The sequence below is a fragment of the Puntigrus tetrazona genome, chromosome 7 (genome assembly GCF_018831695.1).
Source record: "Puntigrus tetrazona isolate hp1 chromosome 7, ASM1883169v1, whole genome shotgun sequence".
Classification (NCBI taxonomy): Eukaryota; Metazoa; Chordata; class Actinopteri; order Cypriniformes; family Cyprinidae; genus Puntigrus; species Puntigrus tetrazona.
The window spans coordinates 982,955-999,832 of NC_056705.1; the positions used below are offsets into that span (position 1 = coordinate 982,955).

General features: G+C 40.9%; 1 protein-coding gene and 3 non-coding genes across 5 annotated transcripts; all 4 read left to right on the top strand.

The window, feature by feature from the left end:
- Positions 1-523: 523 nt before the first annotated feature.
- Positions 524-16,780, top strand: acin1b (apoptotic chromatin condensation inducer 1b). Of its 2 annotated transcripts, none has more exons than XM_043244535.1 (17): positions 524-687; positions 1,625-1,690; positions 2,152-2,263; positions 2,701-2,777; positions 3,289-4,815; positions 5,081-5,139; positions 8,997-9,132; positions 11,533-11,578; positions 12,086-12,213; positions 12,508-12,663; positions 13,129-13,303; positions 13,401-13,546; positions 13,691-13,798; positions 14,381-14,488; positions 14,606-14,954; positions 15,044-15,141; positions 15,225-16,780. In XM_043244535.1, the coding sequence occupies exons 1-17, from the start codon at positions 550-552 to the stop codon at positions 15,555-15,557; spliced, it is 3,762 nt and encodes a 1,253-aa protein (XP_043100470.1). In that variant the 5' UTR covers positions 524-549; the 3' UTR covers positions 15,558-16,780. The 2 variants fall into 2 exon arrangements, with proteins under 2 accessions (XP_043100470.1, XP_043100471.1); XM_043244536.1 differs by having other exon boundaries at positions 3,325-4,815.
- Positions 2,388-2,487, top strand: LOC122349837. The gene has a single exon (XR_006251530.1). It is a non-coding gene; the product is annotated as a small nucleolar RNA U6-53/MBII-28 (small nucleolar RNA).
- LOC122349835 lies at positions 3,031-3,135 on the top strand. Its single transcript, XR_006251528.1, has one exon. It is a non-coding gene; the product is annotated as a small nucleolar RNA U6-53/MBII-28 (small nucleolar RNA).
- LOC122349838 lies at positions 4,888-4,988 on the top strand. The gene has a single exon (XR_006251531.1). It is a non-coding gene; the product is annotated as a small nucleolar RNA U6-53/MBII-28 (small nucleolar RNA).
- Positions 16,781-16,878: the final 98 nt, after the last annotated feature.

The following is a 16,878-nucleotide window of genomic DNA, read 5'->3' on the forward strand; positions in this document are numbered from 1 at the left end:
ATATTCTAATGATTTTTGCCACACAAGAAAAATCATTCATTTTGATTTCATTTTTGATCTTATTGTTGGCTATTGCTACAATTATGCCCATGCTAAATAAGTTTTGTGATACAGGGTCACAAATGTTTATGCTTTAGTTTGCTTCAGTTACAGTCAACCTTTGCTGGTTTTAGTTAATCCAACAGGTTTAGCTGGTGAACAAACTGGGTTTCAGGTTAGAAGCACTGAAATCCCATATAAACCAGCAGACCATTTTAGGATGGTTTTAGAAACTGAATTAAGCCACGCTCTTCTTGTTGTGTTATGTTACAGAGGGCACAGAGGTCATACATTCAAACAACTATTACAGTGCAATTTTAAACTGTTACCTAAATATCCCGGATACAGACTGCAAATCGCAAGGAGCGGAGCTGAAAGCTTAATTCGCTTTCATTCTTCCAGTCACTTGTATTTGTTTTTATGTCTATCTGGCTCTCTCTTCCGGAGATCAGTGCGCGGTGACGCGCACACAGTGCTCTCGTGCACGGCCACAGAAGTTCGTGAAGCAAAATGGCGGAACTCGAGGATGTTACGTTAGACGGCAAACCGCTTCATTCGCTTCGTGTGGCGGATTTAAAAGCCGCCCTGGAGCAAAGAGGGCTCGCCAAGAGTGGACAGAAAAATGCACTTATCAAACGGCTGAAAGGGGTGAGTTTGGTCAAAGGGTGGGCTTAAACCGTGAGCTTGCTGTCAAGTTGAGCAGGAGACGAGAGCGACAGACAGGCCAAGTATTGCTGCTTCGAGAGCGGGAATGCTCGTCGCGTGCATGTGGATAGTTTGGATCGTTCAGTGAGCCGCACGGCAATTGTTTTCAATAATTTGTGCAGTTATATCACGAAATTTAAATAATATAGCAGTGCGGGTTTTTTCCAAACAGCGTGTGGGTCATGACAAGCCGAGGTCTCGGAGTTGACGCCGTGCCCGCGCGTCGTATGTTTGTAGTGGGACGCGCGCACTTGTCAAGTCTCATGTGATGGATGCGCGGTTGACACTTGCACAACATTTATAAACATGGTGGAAATAATCGCTCGTTTCTGTAGATGTAAAATGGAATTAAAAATTCCGGTCAGTCAAGTTGGGACATTTCCTATTGGCTATTTATGTAAATCACTCAACTAATTTGGTTTTTCATGCCGAGTTTTAGGGGTCGGAGTACTTCACACCTCTTCCAATTGTTGAAAATCGCATTCACGTTCTTTCAGGGTCGATTTTTCCATCGATATTTAGCATAACGACCGGTAAACTGTCAGATTAACATAGCCATCCGAGAAGTATGTGCTAATGTAGTGAATAAAGTGAAAGGCTAATGCCACTCCCACCTCTAATATAAACACTTCATTCGGCTACTCTTCTTTACACTCTCTCTTGTATCAAATCATGTTGTGCTGGTCGGGTAGGTAAGATATTTGTCGGATTGTTTCTTTACACAAACAGTGTATTGGTTGGTATCACAAGGAACATGCTTCATGGGCTTTAGAAACCTAAACAAGCAGCTTATGAAAAATACTGTTCATTTCTTTACTTGGTTTGATGTGCGTTACTATCTCTGAATCTTAAATGTACATAATCTGCTGTGTTTTTAAAGGCTCTTATGTTGGAGAATCTCCAACGCACATCCACCCATCAAATTGGTCTTCAGCCCAACTCTCAGGTGAGGAGGACATTTTAACCCATTTAAACCTTTGCATCATTTATAGACTACAAAATTATAGTTTTACATGTCTAAAAACGTATTCTATAAAGCTTAGTGTCCATACATTAAATGTATATAATTTTAATTATCAACATGATTTAGAATTTGTTGCATACAGCCTATTGCTCCTAAACATATTATATATATAATTTTTTTTAAGGAACACAAATTTACCTGTAATAAAACTATCCATACAACTTTTTAAAATTATATTTTTTTTTATAATTTATGTGTTACAGAATTAGTGAAACTTTAATCAGGACATCACACAAATTATTAATTTGAATTGTAAATTTAGCACGCAAATTTAATTTATAGCACATCTATTTGTGTTTGCTGCAAGTTTATCATGCTTATTCGCTGCAGGAATTGTAAATGAGGTGTCCTTGACTTGAGTGTGCTTTCTGTATATGTATCAGATTGGAGAAGAGATGAGTCAGAACAGCTTTATAAAGCAGTACCTGGCCAAACAGCAGGAGCTCCTCCGACAGAGGCTGGAGAGAGAAGCCCGGGAGGCCACCGAGGCAGATGGTAAGCAGACTCACATGAACATACACACGCAGGTTATAACACTGACTCAACTACACCATCTGTGCAGGGAATCTTAACATAGAGTGATGCATAATGTTTGAAGTCTCATACGATAATTTAGTGTTTCCAGTGATGAGCCAGCCATGCTAATACTGATGCACCAGGCTGTCTGGGTGTAAGTGAGTTAACTTATCTTCTCACACTTGCAGTGTGCTCTGAGGAAATTCTAGGTGGTTTTCAATTTGCTATCCAATAGCTATCCAACAGCTGTATTCTTTGTTTGCTTATTAGATTACATTCCTCAACCTTTGCATTAAGAATTTCAAAAGGGCATTGACTTTATCTTGAGCTCATGCTCTCAATTTTAGGCTGTATACAGTTTTTTCCCCACTATTACAAAAATTCTATGCATGACCTTTGCAATATGTGGTTTTCAGAGAGACAGAGTCTTGCTGGTCCTGTGGAGGATGATCACACACCAACCAAAGATAGCGCTTCCTTCCTACCAGAGAAAGTAAGCATATACACAGACTTAAATGTTTGCACAAATTAAAGATTTTGATGTAATACATTTGTGCACTCTTATCAGATTCCTTTAATCAGCGATATTCATCAGATCAGACTTGTGGCTAATAATATACTAGAGATGTATAGATTACAGAGCTGTTCAAAACGAGCATTACCTGCTGTGACATCATTGGTTTTCTATGCAAGCGGTCAGAATTCACAGAGCTTGCAAATGTAATCATGTAGAAGCAGTAGAGCGTTTCCAATGATGAGCTTGCCATGCTAATACCGATGCACCAGAGTTTAACTCTGGGTGTAAGTGAGTTCAACTAAACTTCTCACACTCGCAGTGTGCTCTGAGGAAATGCTAGTAAGTTTTCATGGACTGTCCAGCATACCTTGAATGCTTATTAGATTGCATTACATTATCACTACTGAAAAAGTAATTAGAAACTGCATAGGAACTTCTACTCAGTATTTATGCATGTGTTTGATCTTTCATTTACAATATTTTCCAGCATCACATCGTACACTCTCATCTGTCTGTAACCCAGGCAGGTGGAGGAGGGTTGCCACAGGACCCTGGGTTATTGGGATCACGCAGGTTGGATACAGGTCCTGTTCCAGTGTCTCAAGAGTCATCTGACACTAAAGCTGGAAGGACGTGGCATCCTTCTTTCCTTCCCGGCCACGAGGAGGTTGCGACACCCTCCCCCCCACGTGCAGTTGCCTCCTTGTCTGTGCGTGTGATTGGACAACCTGAGCGTCAGGGTCTGCCTCTCATGATGCCCCGTGCCCAAGAGAGAGAGGGAACGGCCCCGGTCGAAGCAGGTCCTGCCCATTCAGTGTTGCAGCTCAGCCGTTCTGCAAGGGCTGCAGCTTGTGCTCAAGCAGATAGCGATGACAATGATGACGATGATGATGACAGTGATGATGATGATGAATGGGGTCCTGCCTCACATGGGAAAAAGAACGTCCGGGCTCCTCCTGTACACACTCCACCAGCTGCGATGCCCCAGCGATCCCGCAGAAAGCTTCAGCCACCACAGCACATCCCTCCCCAGCCTCAACCAGTCCACCAACCACCTTTGCAGCTCCGTCAGCCTACTCCTCCGCCATCTCCGCCTCCAGAGCTCTCTTTCCCGCTACCTGACACTCCCAAGCAGAGCCCACATGACCAAGATGAGCCAGCAGGCCTAGCAGGAGGTGCGGCTCCAGAGGCAGATGTGGTCTCTCCTCCATCCCTCAAAAGACAGGAGTCCAGCTCCAGTTCTAGATCCAGCAGCCCAGAACCTCCACCCACACGTAGACCTGGTCCACTTAGCCTGCTGGTCCGCAAAATGGAATCAGAGGGCGTTTTTGATGGTGCACAGAAGGCTGGGATGGAGAGAGAGGGAGAGATGGAAGTTGAAGAGCAGGATGACGGTGAAGCAGAAGTGCAAGACTCAGCTCAGCAGCTTCTCGGGTCAGAGTTGTCTGTGTCAGTACCCACTGTCCAGCAAGATGCCCAGGACTCTGGGTTGAAAGGGGAGAGGGTTGAGCAAAAAAAAAGTGAGGAAAAAGATCATGAAAACGTGGAAGAGACTTCTGCAGCATTCCATATGAAGTCACCCACCACTTTCCCAACTAGAAGGCTGCACATTTTCTCGGAGGTCCCACCACCTGATTCGCTTACATCATCTTCCAAACCTGAGCAGGTGTCAGTCCTCACTGTGCCGAAGTGCTCTGAAGATGTTGCTATGGAGATAGCCTCTACAACGACACCTGAATCAAAACACAAGGAAGACAAAGAAGTGAAAGTTCTAGAGAAAGGGACACCTAAACCAGCAGAAGAAAGCGAAAAGTCTTCAAAATCGCCCCACTCTACATCTGAAGAAGGAGAAATGAATGAAACAAGAGATATTTCTCGGAGAGACAAAGGTCATGAACAACGCTCGTCAACGCCAAGTCAGTCATCATCATCTGACACCGATTCAGAATCCTCATCTTCTCGTTCATCAAGCTCTCCTTCAAAGGATAAATCCAGTCCACCCAGCCATAAGAAGGTGCGTAATTGGCTTATCCACACATCAGATCTACGAGATTTATTTCTGCTGGTTACTTCTGTTTTTGCTGTGTTTTGATGATGATTCAGCCATGCTAATACTGATGCACCAGTCTGACTGGGTGTACATGAGTTCAGCTCAACTTCTCACACTAGTAGTGTGAACTGAGGACAAACACAGAAGCTCATAGAAACAGTAAATAGAAATGGAATGGATTTACTGGTCATATGAATTTTGATGAAATTGTCTTTCCTCATTCAACCAGGGCAAGGAAGAAAAAAGAAGAGATGATGTTAAAGATGAAAAAAAGGCTCAATCTGCAAGGTCAGTAAAGTCTTTCATTCACACAATTACATTGCAGTCAATGTATTTCAATTCAAACATTCAGCTTGCTTATAAATGAGCTGTAAATAAAATACAGCTAAAATAAATTCTCAGGTAGAATATATGTTGTCTTTTGATCCTTTTTTTTTACTTTCTGTTCATCTTTCATTTAGGGAGATATTTTAATGTCTCTCTGTTCCTATTATATTTCTATTCTGATGTACATAGGTAATGTAATGACAAAAGAAAAAAAAACCCTTAATGCTTTCAATGATCAATGTGCCCTCTACATATTTGATCCATGTAACATTTTTTTAATTAATTGCCATTGAGTTCAAATGACTGGGCACAGAAAGGCACAAATTCATTGGTCAAAAGGTGTTGGATGCTTGCTATTCGAGTCTTTCATACCTCATTGATTTTCATAACCATTGTCTCTCCCCTTTGCTATCCCTGGAATCACAGAAATTTGTTTAGATGCAGGACCACCCTACATGTGTGAGCTCTGAAATGCATGAGCCGTCTGTTGTCATGCATAGTTTAGCGAGATTGCCCATTTGGCCTCATTCAGTGCCTCTCAGCAGGACATCCAGCAGATGGAAGTCCCTTTTAGTCCTTTTCTCTTTATTTTTATTTAGTGACGTAGTGGAAATAATGTTATATATGCTAATGTTTTCAGTAACTTTAAAAGTGCAGTGAGGAGAGCCATGAGCCGAGCTTACTGACTAATCATCATTGTTGTGCACAAAATAACTACGTCCTTGACAAGGGCATAGACCACTAACAAGTTTTATTTAGAGGTCTTATGTAATTGCAACACAGTTCTTAGAAAACAGTAATTAGAAATTTAAAAAAATCATGATCAGTTCTCAAAGTTATGTATCCAGAAGCCCTGATAAAACCAATAAGTGGACATATATAATGTATTAAATAAAATGATCAGAGAGTGGGGAAAAAATATTTGAACCTTTGCTTTTAGTATCTGGAATAACCAACTTTTAGCAGCAGAACGGCAAGATAATGTTTCCAGTAAATGTGGATCAGCCATTATCAGTTTGTAGGACATTTGGCCAGTTCCTCTGTATAATTACTGCTTAACAGTTTGATGTGCTGCTTTGCATGGATTACTTAAATAGTTTCTATTTTTACCCAGTATGCTGGGTGCAAACCTATTAGAAATATTCTCAATACAATTGTCAGTTTCGATCAATAAAGTAAACATTTTATCATTATGTACTTGAATCAAGAGCTGATCAGATTTAATGTAAATGTATGCAGAAATAAGACAATTCTTAAATGGATACATGAACCCAGAATTAATAATGTCATTATTTACTCACACTTTATTTATTTATTTATTTTTTGGGGGGTCCAAACAATAAACTGGTTACCAACATTTTTCGTTTTGTGTTCTGTATTTAAGTTTGGAGCCACATGAGCATGTGAAAATGACAAAATATGTAGTATGTGAAAACATCATTTAAATATTAAAACCTAGCTAAGTGTTCACAAACTTGATTTTTATTACGTTTTTGTAAGAAACCTTAAGCAGTAGAAAAACAATAATCTAATCTGAAAATAAAAAAAATTACGTTTTGATGGAATATGAGGGCGGTTGTATTTTTAATCAGGCGTTCTGTACAACAGCCTATCAACCGGCGTGGCCTTGGAGGAGGGGTCCTGCTAGTACTTCTCATACTTCCCCCAGCGCTGCTCAATATGGCTGCTCTGTGAGCGCCGCCGTGACTATACCGACGCATTGCACAAGAAAAAAAAAAAAGCACAGCCTTGCAGCGCGTCCGCTTCTCACATTTCTTCCTACGCATCCGTGACCGGCAGAATCGGTATAGAATCGGCCGTCGCGGTCCCGGTTACAGCCTGACATTATGCTGTCGGACGGCAACAAAAACGGGTAAGGGTTGAGAGAGAGAGAGAGAGAGAGAGAGAGAGGTGGTTTCTAGAAATACCCTCCAGCGCTGGGTAGGCACGTCGTTTAGGTGATGGACGTTTACATTATACGCTTGATCGATCGAGCGATTTTGTTTGTACGGTGGACTCTGTATCTTCTGAAGTTAAATGTGAAACGAAACGGGTTTATTTCATTTTACATGCTGTGTCTAATTTACAGAGGGCTTTTAACTGTGTCTTAAAACCCAGTGAGCTGCCTACATAGACAGCATTTTTGGCGTCATAACGATTGGATGGAATCAACGGCGCATACGATGCCCAAAAAAAGATTTGTGTGTGCATCTCAGTAGATTTGTAAACGCAGGCGTTTTGGTCATATTGGGGGAAGGGGATCTTGTTTTAGGCACTTGGGTTCATTAAGGATGTGGGCAATTCCCTGCCATTTTTAATCATGAGAGATGCGTGTAGTGTTAAATTAGTAATGGAGATACCCATGTCCACGATGAAAAGGATTGCAACATCTCATCTTATGAATAAAACAATGTTAACTCAGCTTGCATTTCACCTAAGCCCATTTAACAGTGTAACAATTTATGTAAGCAGTTAGGCACAGTGAACCTGTTACTTAATGCTGATCTGAATGGTGTGGTAAGGAAACCCTAAGAACGAACGTGCTAAACATTTTTGTAAGTTTTGTTATTCACGTAACGCGTGAGAATGGTGTTCATATGCTAGGCATTGAAAGTCCTCAAGGGGAAAGGGGATGTTCCCTAATGAGCAATGACATCAGTGATGGAAAATCACAGAAATGTCTTTAATCTAAAGAAATCACACTTGTCAGTCTGTATTTGATTATTATTTGACGAAGTCAACGTGATTACATTATTCTTCACTAACTGTTACAAAGTGTCTTAATGCATGGAAAATGAACTCGGAGGCTACTGTAGTTCAGTTTAAGGCTGCCTTTCAGGTTTCCGTCTCGGAGTTTGCCAGCTTTGCATTCATGTGTAAATGTTAAGTATTCTAAGCGCTTAGCTTTTTTGTCCACGGGGGATCTGGCTACCCGTCCCCCTTCCCCTCAGCATGTGTTGACTGCTTTAATACAAAGGGAAAGCCTTGTGCTCTGAGAAGCCAGAGGCAGTTTTTTCCTCCTCAGAGCAAATGGCATCAGGACTGTTGTGTCTCTAGAGGCCACGGTGCCAAGGTGTGCTGCACAGGCGTGTGTTTGTATGTGTAAGAGAGGGATTGGTTATCTATTGAACAGTGAATTTAATTGAATTTGCTGTAGGTATGGGGATGTCAGGAGCCATACATTCTGTTCCCCTGTCAGCGCTCTGTCTGCCTTGGTCTAAATTTGTTACATCAAAAGTGCTTCATGCAATTCAGAGTCAGTTGTATGCGTTTAAACTTCTTGTTATTGATGTTGAAGACTGTTGTTTTTTTGGTGGAAAGCTCAAGGGCCACAAAGCAGAACCTCTGATTCCAAGAGGCAATTTGCTTGATTTTTGTCTTCAAATTAATGTAGACTGTGTTGCATTGAACAGCAGGCTTAGCATGCAGTGCTATTTGTATTAATGTATATGTAGTGTTCTACATATCAGTGGTGTTTTGATAGCTGTACAATTCAGTAATGTCTCCTACCCATTAATTTTTATGTGTCTTTTAAAATGTTTACAGTCCTTGGTTGATGACAGTCAGCCAAGGCCTGCGTACACTTTTTTTTTTTTTTTTTTTTTTGCAAGATACACATGTATTTGTTTTTCCATCTGTGTTTGTTTTACTACCATGGCATATATAATCTTGTTTATGTATGTGTGATGCTGGCAGTGAGAGTCATTTAGCCAGGCGGTTATTTATAGGTAGAGTGACCCAGATCAACCAGCCTCAGCCACCTTACCCCTCACTCTCGTTCTGTCTCCCTTTCTCTTGTTTGCCGACTCTTTCTCTAGGGAGGTAAAGCAGGAAGCTCTCTCTGAGCCTGCAGGCCAAGTTGCCATGGAACTGGAGGGCCGCTCTCATTCAGAGAGTGCTATGCAGCAGCCTGACCACCAGGGGGCAGATTCCAGTGACACCCGCCCAGAGGAGGTAAGAAGGCCCACAGAATGAAGCACCAGTGGAAACCATAACCCTGAAATATGGAGAGGCGTGACTGAAGTTTGTAAGGCAGTTCTAGCAGAACCTTTTTGGAGTCACTGATTTCACATGTCGTCTTTCTTTAGATTCAATGTAATATTGGATGTTTTACTATTATTATCATTATCCTCTTCTGTTTCTCCTTTTACTATGTAGCAGCGGTGCGTGGGGGATGTAGATGGCAAAAAAATGTGTGAAATTAGACACTGTTGAGGTCATTGTGTGCGAGCGAGGATGAATCAGTGCTAATTTTAAAAGTGCAGTTTAACACATTTAAATTTTATGCCTTTTTGTGTTAAACGTAAATCCTGTTGTAGCTTAAAACATAAATCCAAGATGAGTTAACATAGTCAGCTAGTCATGAGGTGATTAGTGTGATCTTTAATTTAAGACATATTTTTAGCTGTGGTGCTTTAGAAATGTTTAGAGAGGCAAGCGCTTTTCTGAACTTTTATAACTAAATAATAAACCCTCCTTTGGGAAGTTGCATCTCTAAAATCACCCCATTCTAAAACAATCTTTATCATATTGTGCCGTAAGTGTTTAGTTAAACAGCGCAATGTGTATAGAGTTGTAGTGAGCAGAATGATAGACTGGCAACATGTAGTTTGAGATGTAGGCTCTAGTCTTTCTCTTTCTTCTCTTTTTCCAAGTCTCTCTCTCTCTCTTTCTCTCTCGTTCCCTTTCTCTTTATCTCTGGATCTGGTAGTTTGACTGTTTTGTGGTTTAAAATCCCATTGATTGCTTTGTTGTGAAGGTGCCCTCCCCTCTTCCATTGCTCATACTGGTACCTGCATACTGCCACCACCTCTTCTCCTCTACCACCTCCATCACCTGCCCCGCTATGCACAAGCATCTCGGCTGTACCTGAGCTAGACCCCCAGAGTCGCCACTGCACACTTAGCCTGATGGAACCTGCCGGATCATTGGCTACTGCCTCGTCATACAAAACTGATGTGGCCTCCTGATGGAACTGCTTAAGAGAAGCCAAAATAGCTGGTGAGCCGGGGAGGCGTCAGTTGTGTTATGCAAAAGAAAGCGATCCTCACCAACAGAGACATTTTTCAAAGCGTTTACACTGGCCAAACACAAGCATCAGACGGACTTCTCCTGACAGCGTGATGGGAGCACAGCTGTCTTGACGCCCCCTGCTATTTTTGCCCACACTTCACTACTCGAAAGAACTGATATCTGCAGAGACTCATTACACAGACATCTGCTGTTTCTCTCATGCCTGTGGACTGATCTCAGCGAGTCGAACAAACTGAGATAATGAAGCGAGGCTTATGGACTCCTTTATTAAAAGCAGTTGTTCCTGCCGTTTTTGGATCTCATCAGTTTATCAACAGCCATTTTTTTTATTTTAGTTTTTTTTTTTACTTGCAATACAAATGGACTTTATGGAATATTTCAAAGAACTTTGTGACAGGCTGTTTGCACCAGAGTGAGACCCTAAGACATTAAGGAAAGGAAACCCTCTTTACCTGCACATAACAGGTGTTTTTGTGGCACTCTGTGTGTACAAAGAACTTGATGGCAATGATAAATACCTGTGACAGATTATAACCAGACAAATTTTGGCTTGTCAAACGTCATGTTACTTGTTGGTTCATAAAGTGGATGCTATCTCCACAGCCAATGTGGACTCCGGGAGTTTTTTGCCACAGACTTTCGCTGCTTCCTGAACATTCAACACAGACTTTTCAAAGACCATTTGAATCACAATTCCCACCACAAGAGCCAAAACAGCTATTGAAACAAAAAGTGCAGTTCCTGTCAGCCGGCCAATCAGCACACTCAATTGTGATCGTATCTCGCCCTCACTCCTCAGCCTCCTCTGATTGGACCTTTGTTGCCTAGATACAGTGCACACTGCTGTGCGGTTGGGCCATAGCCAAGCCAGAGAGGAATCAGGTGTCAATGGTACCAGGAAAACCCTTTTTCCCAAGATGTATTTGTTTTTAAATTATCTAAAGTGGAAAGAAGGTTTTTTGCTTTGATAAAGTTGAGGTTAGAGGGTGTTAGTAAACCTGTATTTTACAGCACATATGGGAAATTAGGGAATTTGGTCAAGCATGTGTTAGCCAAAGTCATGTTAAAGTAAAAACTAAAAAAAAGCAAACATAAGGAACTTTAAAACTCAAGTTTATAATAATGATGGGATTCTCAAAGCCTCTGTTTGTCAATGCAACTGTACATTATTGCTGTAACTGATAGCTGTGCATCTGTTCTTCCCCCTCTCCTTTCTCTCATTCCCCTCCTTTTCCCAATGTCTCTTTTGTCTGTTTTGTCTGTCTCTTCCTCCACACATCCATTGGGATCTTGTTTCTCCTCCTTTCTATTTCATTTCAGAGCTCCGCTGTAAAATCATTTGCTGCCCGCAAGATCTCCCTGAGCAGTAAGTGTTTTTTAAAATGTTACATTTTTGAGCCCTTTTCCACTTGACAGGTTGCAGCAGCCCATTCTGCATCATATAGCCAAAGAAGGGAAGAGGATTTAAACCTGTTGATCTGGATTGTTAACCAGTAAATGGGGCATGATGCCGTCTTCAAGTAGTTTCTAAAGTGAAATCATCAACTCTATATAGTATAACAATAGTATAACATGAAAATTCCAACATAACTGATCTATGTAGCTTCCACAATGAAAGCAGTTCATTGCAACATCATGTGCTGTGAAATAAATCCTGCTCCAGTTAACATTAAAGCATGCTCTTCTGTGCTTAAAGAAGCTGAATTATTCAGTACTATTCCAGTAAAAAAAAAAAAAAAAAAGTGCAAAGCATGCAATTCCTAATTGTCCTTGTAATCAGTGCTGTTTTAGTTTTTTTTTTTTTTTTAAACATTTACAGCTGGATCTATTTCTAGGTTGTGCAGTTTGGTGATTAATTTTTCCTTGGCACTAGGTAAAACAGAGATTGCGTCATCTGAGGCAGAGCCTGTGGGTGGAGCCAGCAGGAAGAGAAGGTGGGGTTCTAGTACAGCAGTCACTGCCAAGAAGCCGTCAATCAGCATCACCACTGAATCGCTGAAGGTAAATTATGTTAATGCCGCTCCCACATTACCTTAACAGATAAATGATGAATCACTACCTGTTTTTGACAGCCTGCCTGTCCGCTTAAATGCATGAATTCAATGTTACAGCTTCAGGGATGCAGTATTCTCAAGTTTAATGTTGTAAACGTTAAATATTTGGACGTTGTGTAGTATGGATTTAATTCGCTTGCAGAATTTTAAACGTCAGTTTTCCGTTTACGTTTAATAGTACTGCATGATTGTATTTTTACCTAACATGGCACTTTTATCTAACTACAAATCTCTTTTACAGACTCTAATTCCAGACATCAAGCCCCTACAGGAAGCGGTGGTCGAGTTACACCCAGATGAGGGGCATCTTTCAGGGGATGAGGACTCATCCGGGCCTCGTGAGCAAGAGGAACCAGAGGAGGATCAGGGCCTCAAGATCAGGCGCACAGTAACACAGGTAAGCACAACACAGGCCTGTATGAATGTATTTCTTCTGCTTAAAGAAGAGAGATCTTAAAGATCTTTTGGTCCTAACTGACATTCCAAGTATTTTTTGTTTTTTTTGTTTTTTTTTATCCCAATACTATGGAAGTCAGTGGAGACCAGCAACTGTTTGGTTAGCCAGATTCTGTTTAACAAAAAACTCACTAGTTTGGAATAACTTGAATGGCTGAGTAAATGACAGATTTAGATTTTTGGGTGAACTGTGTTTACGGGTTTGTCTTTAGCACTTTAAACACCAGTGGATAAAACTACTCTGCAATACTGCAGTAATAACTATGCTTAACATTTTTTTTTTAAGTTGGGTTTATTAAAATGCTTTATTTTGGAATTAATCTTCAAAAGCATTTTGTCAGCATCTTTTGAAATTCATTGTTTGCTTCTGCTATTCATTGATCTTTTTTGTGTCTCTAAACTTTAGATTGTTCCTTCTGATGGGCACGAGAATGGGGAGAAAGAAACAAAGGAAGAGGAGGAGGAGGGGGAGGATGATGAAGAAGAGCAGAAGTGGAGTAAAGGAGAGACAGAAGAACAAAGGAAACAGAAGAACTCCCCTGATGTTACAATGGAAATACAGGAGGGCGAGTCCAAAAAAGGTGACCATTCATGATTTTGTTGGCTGTATTTAAAGTAATCTTAACATTTTAAGAATTTTTTTTAAGTTGGATTGTAATGTTTTTTTTGCTCCCTTAGTAACTCCCAATGATTCTTTGGTGAGACGCTCCATTAGTCAGCAGAAATCAGGTGTGTCTATAACCATAGATGATCCCATACGAACAGGTCGCCAGCTCTCTCCTCCTCGTGGAAAAACCTCAAATATCATTCACGTCTGCAACCTGGTATGCAGTATTTCGCATTGTTCATTTCACTGTAATGTGGGGGTTTAATTTATATTTAAAATAATTGCACCATATGAATATTCTTTTGTGTTTTAAGAGGTTTTGTTGCTCTTTTGATCCTTGATTTGAACGATTTCTCTGTAGGTGAGACCTTTCACCTTAGGGCAGCTAAAGGAGTTGTTAAATCGGACAGGTACATTGGTGGAGGAGGGTTTCTGGATTGACAAGATCAAATCTCACTGCTATGTCACAGTAAGTTATGTTTTATTATTGATATTTACATTACACTAAAGTTCAAAGTTTGGAATAGGTTCTGGTTTTGAAAGAGATTTTTTCCGGTAAGGACACCAAATTAACAAAAAAATTGTGACTGCTGAGAATTCAGCTTTGCCATTATAATTTAATCACTTATGTCAGGGGTGTCAAACTCAATTCCTGGAGGGCCGGAGCCCTGCAGAGTTTAGATTCAACCCTGCTAAAACACATATACTATGCATGTCTGAAGTACTTGATTAGCTGGATCAGGTGTGTTTCATTAGAGTTGCATCTAAACTCTGCAGGGCTCCGGCCCTCCAGGAGTTGAGTTTGACACCCCTGACTTATGTGATATTTCAGAGTGACATTTTTTTTTTCCCTCTGTGCCTGATTTTTAAATGCAGATTTTTATTTAAAAAACGCATTGACCACAAACTGTTCAGCAGTAGTGCATTTAATTTTTTTTGTTGTTTGTTCTTGTGTGATCTCATAATGTATGAGTGATTATAATATTGTGCCACCTGATGCCTACAGTTTTAGTTTTTTGGTTTTAACCTTCAGTCTGTCATATTCTCTCAGTACTCCACTATAGAGGAAGCTGTGGCTACTCGAGAAGCACTGCATGGTGTGAAATGGCCCACAAGTAACCCCAAAGTACTACGCGTGGATTTTTGTGAGCAGGATGAGGTCTGACCCGTTTACCATTATCTGTTTCTGTTGCTTGCTTTGCTGTTCTTTTTCATCTTACAATTAAAATCAAACTTTTCTGCCTTCTCATTTCGTTGTACTTTGTTCTGTCTCCAGTTGGACTTCCATAATGGTCTCGTGTCCAGTGACCGTGCAGGTGAAGGTCATGACCCTCACGCCTCAGCCCGCCCTGCCGCCCATCACCCAGTCCCACCTCCAAACCACGAAAAAGAGAAGGAACGAGAAAGAGAGCGAGACGGAGGAGCTGCAGCTGTGAGGGACCAGTGGGCAGAGAGGGAAAGAGCGATGGAGAGGAGAGAGAGGACTCGTTCTGAGCGGGAGTGGGACCGGGATAAAGTCAAGGACTTTGGAAAGGATGACCGAGACAGAACGAGGAGGTCGCGATCACGGGACCGAAGACGCAGAGAGAGAGGCAAGAGCAAAGAGAAGAAAACCGAGAAGAAAGGTGAGGAAAACCACATCTTGTAAAATGTTTCATGACGACATTCTTCTGTCTTTGCTTAATTTGACATCGTCTACCTTTTTGATTTCCAGATAAACCAGAAGAACCTCCTGTAAAACTTCTTGATGACCTGTTCCACAAAACTAAAGCAGCTCCCTGTATATACTGGTTACCCCTCACAGAAGAACAGGTCAGCATGACTTCACCGAGCCTGATTCATACAGACTCTTTCTCTTTTTTTGTCCTTAATTTAAGTTTTTTTTTTTTCTCTAGGCGACACAAAGAGCTCTGGAGCGTGCTGAGCGCATAAAGGAGCGAGAGAAGAGAAGGAAGGAACTCCAGGAGGAAGAGGACAAAAAACAAGAAGAACGGAGAGAGCGAGCCAAAGGCCGTGACAGAGAGGGAGGGAACGCAGGAGGAGCAGGTGTTGTGAGACGTTCAAGTGAGGGAGAGAGAGACAGAGGGAAGGAAAGAGAGAGAGAGAAGGGCAGAGAGGCAGAAAAGAGGAGAGATGGCCACAGAGGCCGCGGTAGCGACTCCAAAACTGCAGGGGGCAGCAGACGCTCACAGAGCCGTAGCAACACCTCCAGAGACAGACGACACTGAGCGAGCGAGAGGGGGGGGGTTTGTAAGATCAGAGTCGTCAGCATGAGGACAGCTCTGTTGATGATGAATGCCTGATGGATGATAGATCACCCAAAAAAAAAATGAACGTCTTTGTCATCTGTTCTCTCTCATGTCATTCCTAACTTGTTTTTTTTACTGAAAACATACACTGTTCCATTCACTGCAGTCACACCAACACTGGAGCTTACTGACTTCATTTATGTTGATAAAGTTTCTTGAAAAAGCAATAGAATTATTTACCCGTTGCTTGTTCCATTTCATAGAAGAAAAAGGTTTGGAACGACATGAGGTTGAATAAATGATACCATTTTTATGAGTGAACTCCCTTTAACGTTTCTTCAACCTAGTAATAATGTCATGAACGTTTCACTGCTGTGCATACGTCACGCAGCAGTTTTAGATCAGACTGTCAAACTTATACATTTTTTTTTGTCTTCCCGTGAATCTCGAATGAAACAGGACTAAACATAATGAAAGGACTGTTGAATGTTGTTTTTTTTTTGTTTAAAATAATCTTATGGATATGTGTGTATTGGTTTGCTGTCTAAAGCTCACAGACATCTAAGTCAAAAGCTATATGAGACATATATAAATCATATTTTCCTGCTCCCCACCCCTGGCTGCTTCATGTTTTGTTTGTAGTTTAAATAATGCCACGTTAGGCTAGTGGGTCCTTGATTCATTTTGTGATTATGGGGCTTGAGTTTTTTTGGCTTTCAAATAATAGTTTTATATTGTTTTCTTTTTATCCACTGTATTAATATATTTCCAAATTGTTAAATTAAGTCCCCTATCTAGATGTTTGGCCACTGTTGTGCGTTAAAGAGCCAGTCCTGCTGTCGATGCTGATCTCACGCTTGAAGGGGTTTTTTTTTTTTTTTGTAAGATTATTAAAATGACTACTGAAATCCAGTGCTATGAACCACGCTGTAGATTAATTTGTTAGATTTTCATCTCCACCCTCGTCTGTTTTTTTTTTTTTTTTCTTCTTCTTCCACCTGGTCTTATGAAGTTGTTTACTGTTCATCTCTGTGAATCAAACAAGGTATAAATTTAACCTTTATAGAGAAGATAGCAAGAGGCCTTTTAATATTATTTTAATGTTGTAGTTTTGAAGATATATTTCGAAAGATTCTCTTTTTGGATTATTTTCTTTATGAATGTGCAGAATGTACAAAGAATAATAAAACAAACTGAAGGAATTTTCTTTTTTAGTGTTGCGCGTTTTCTTTGAATGCCAAGAATAAACGCAGCAGTAACTAGCAGCATTTGAATTGACCAAAGATTTATTGAAGATCTA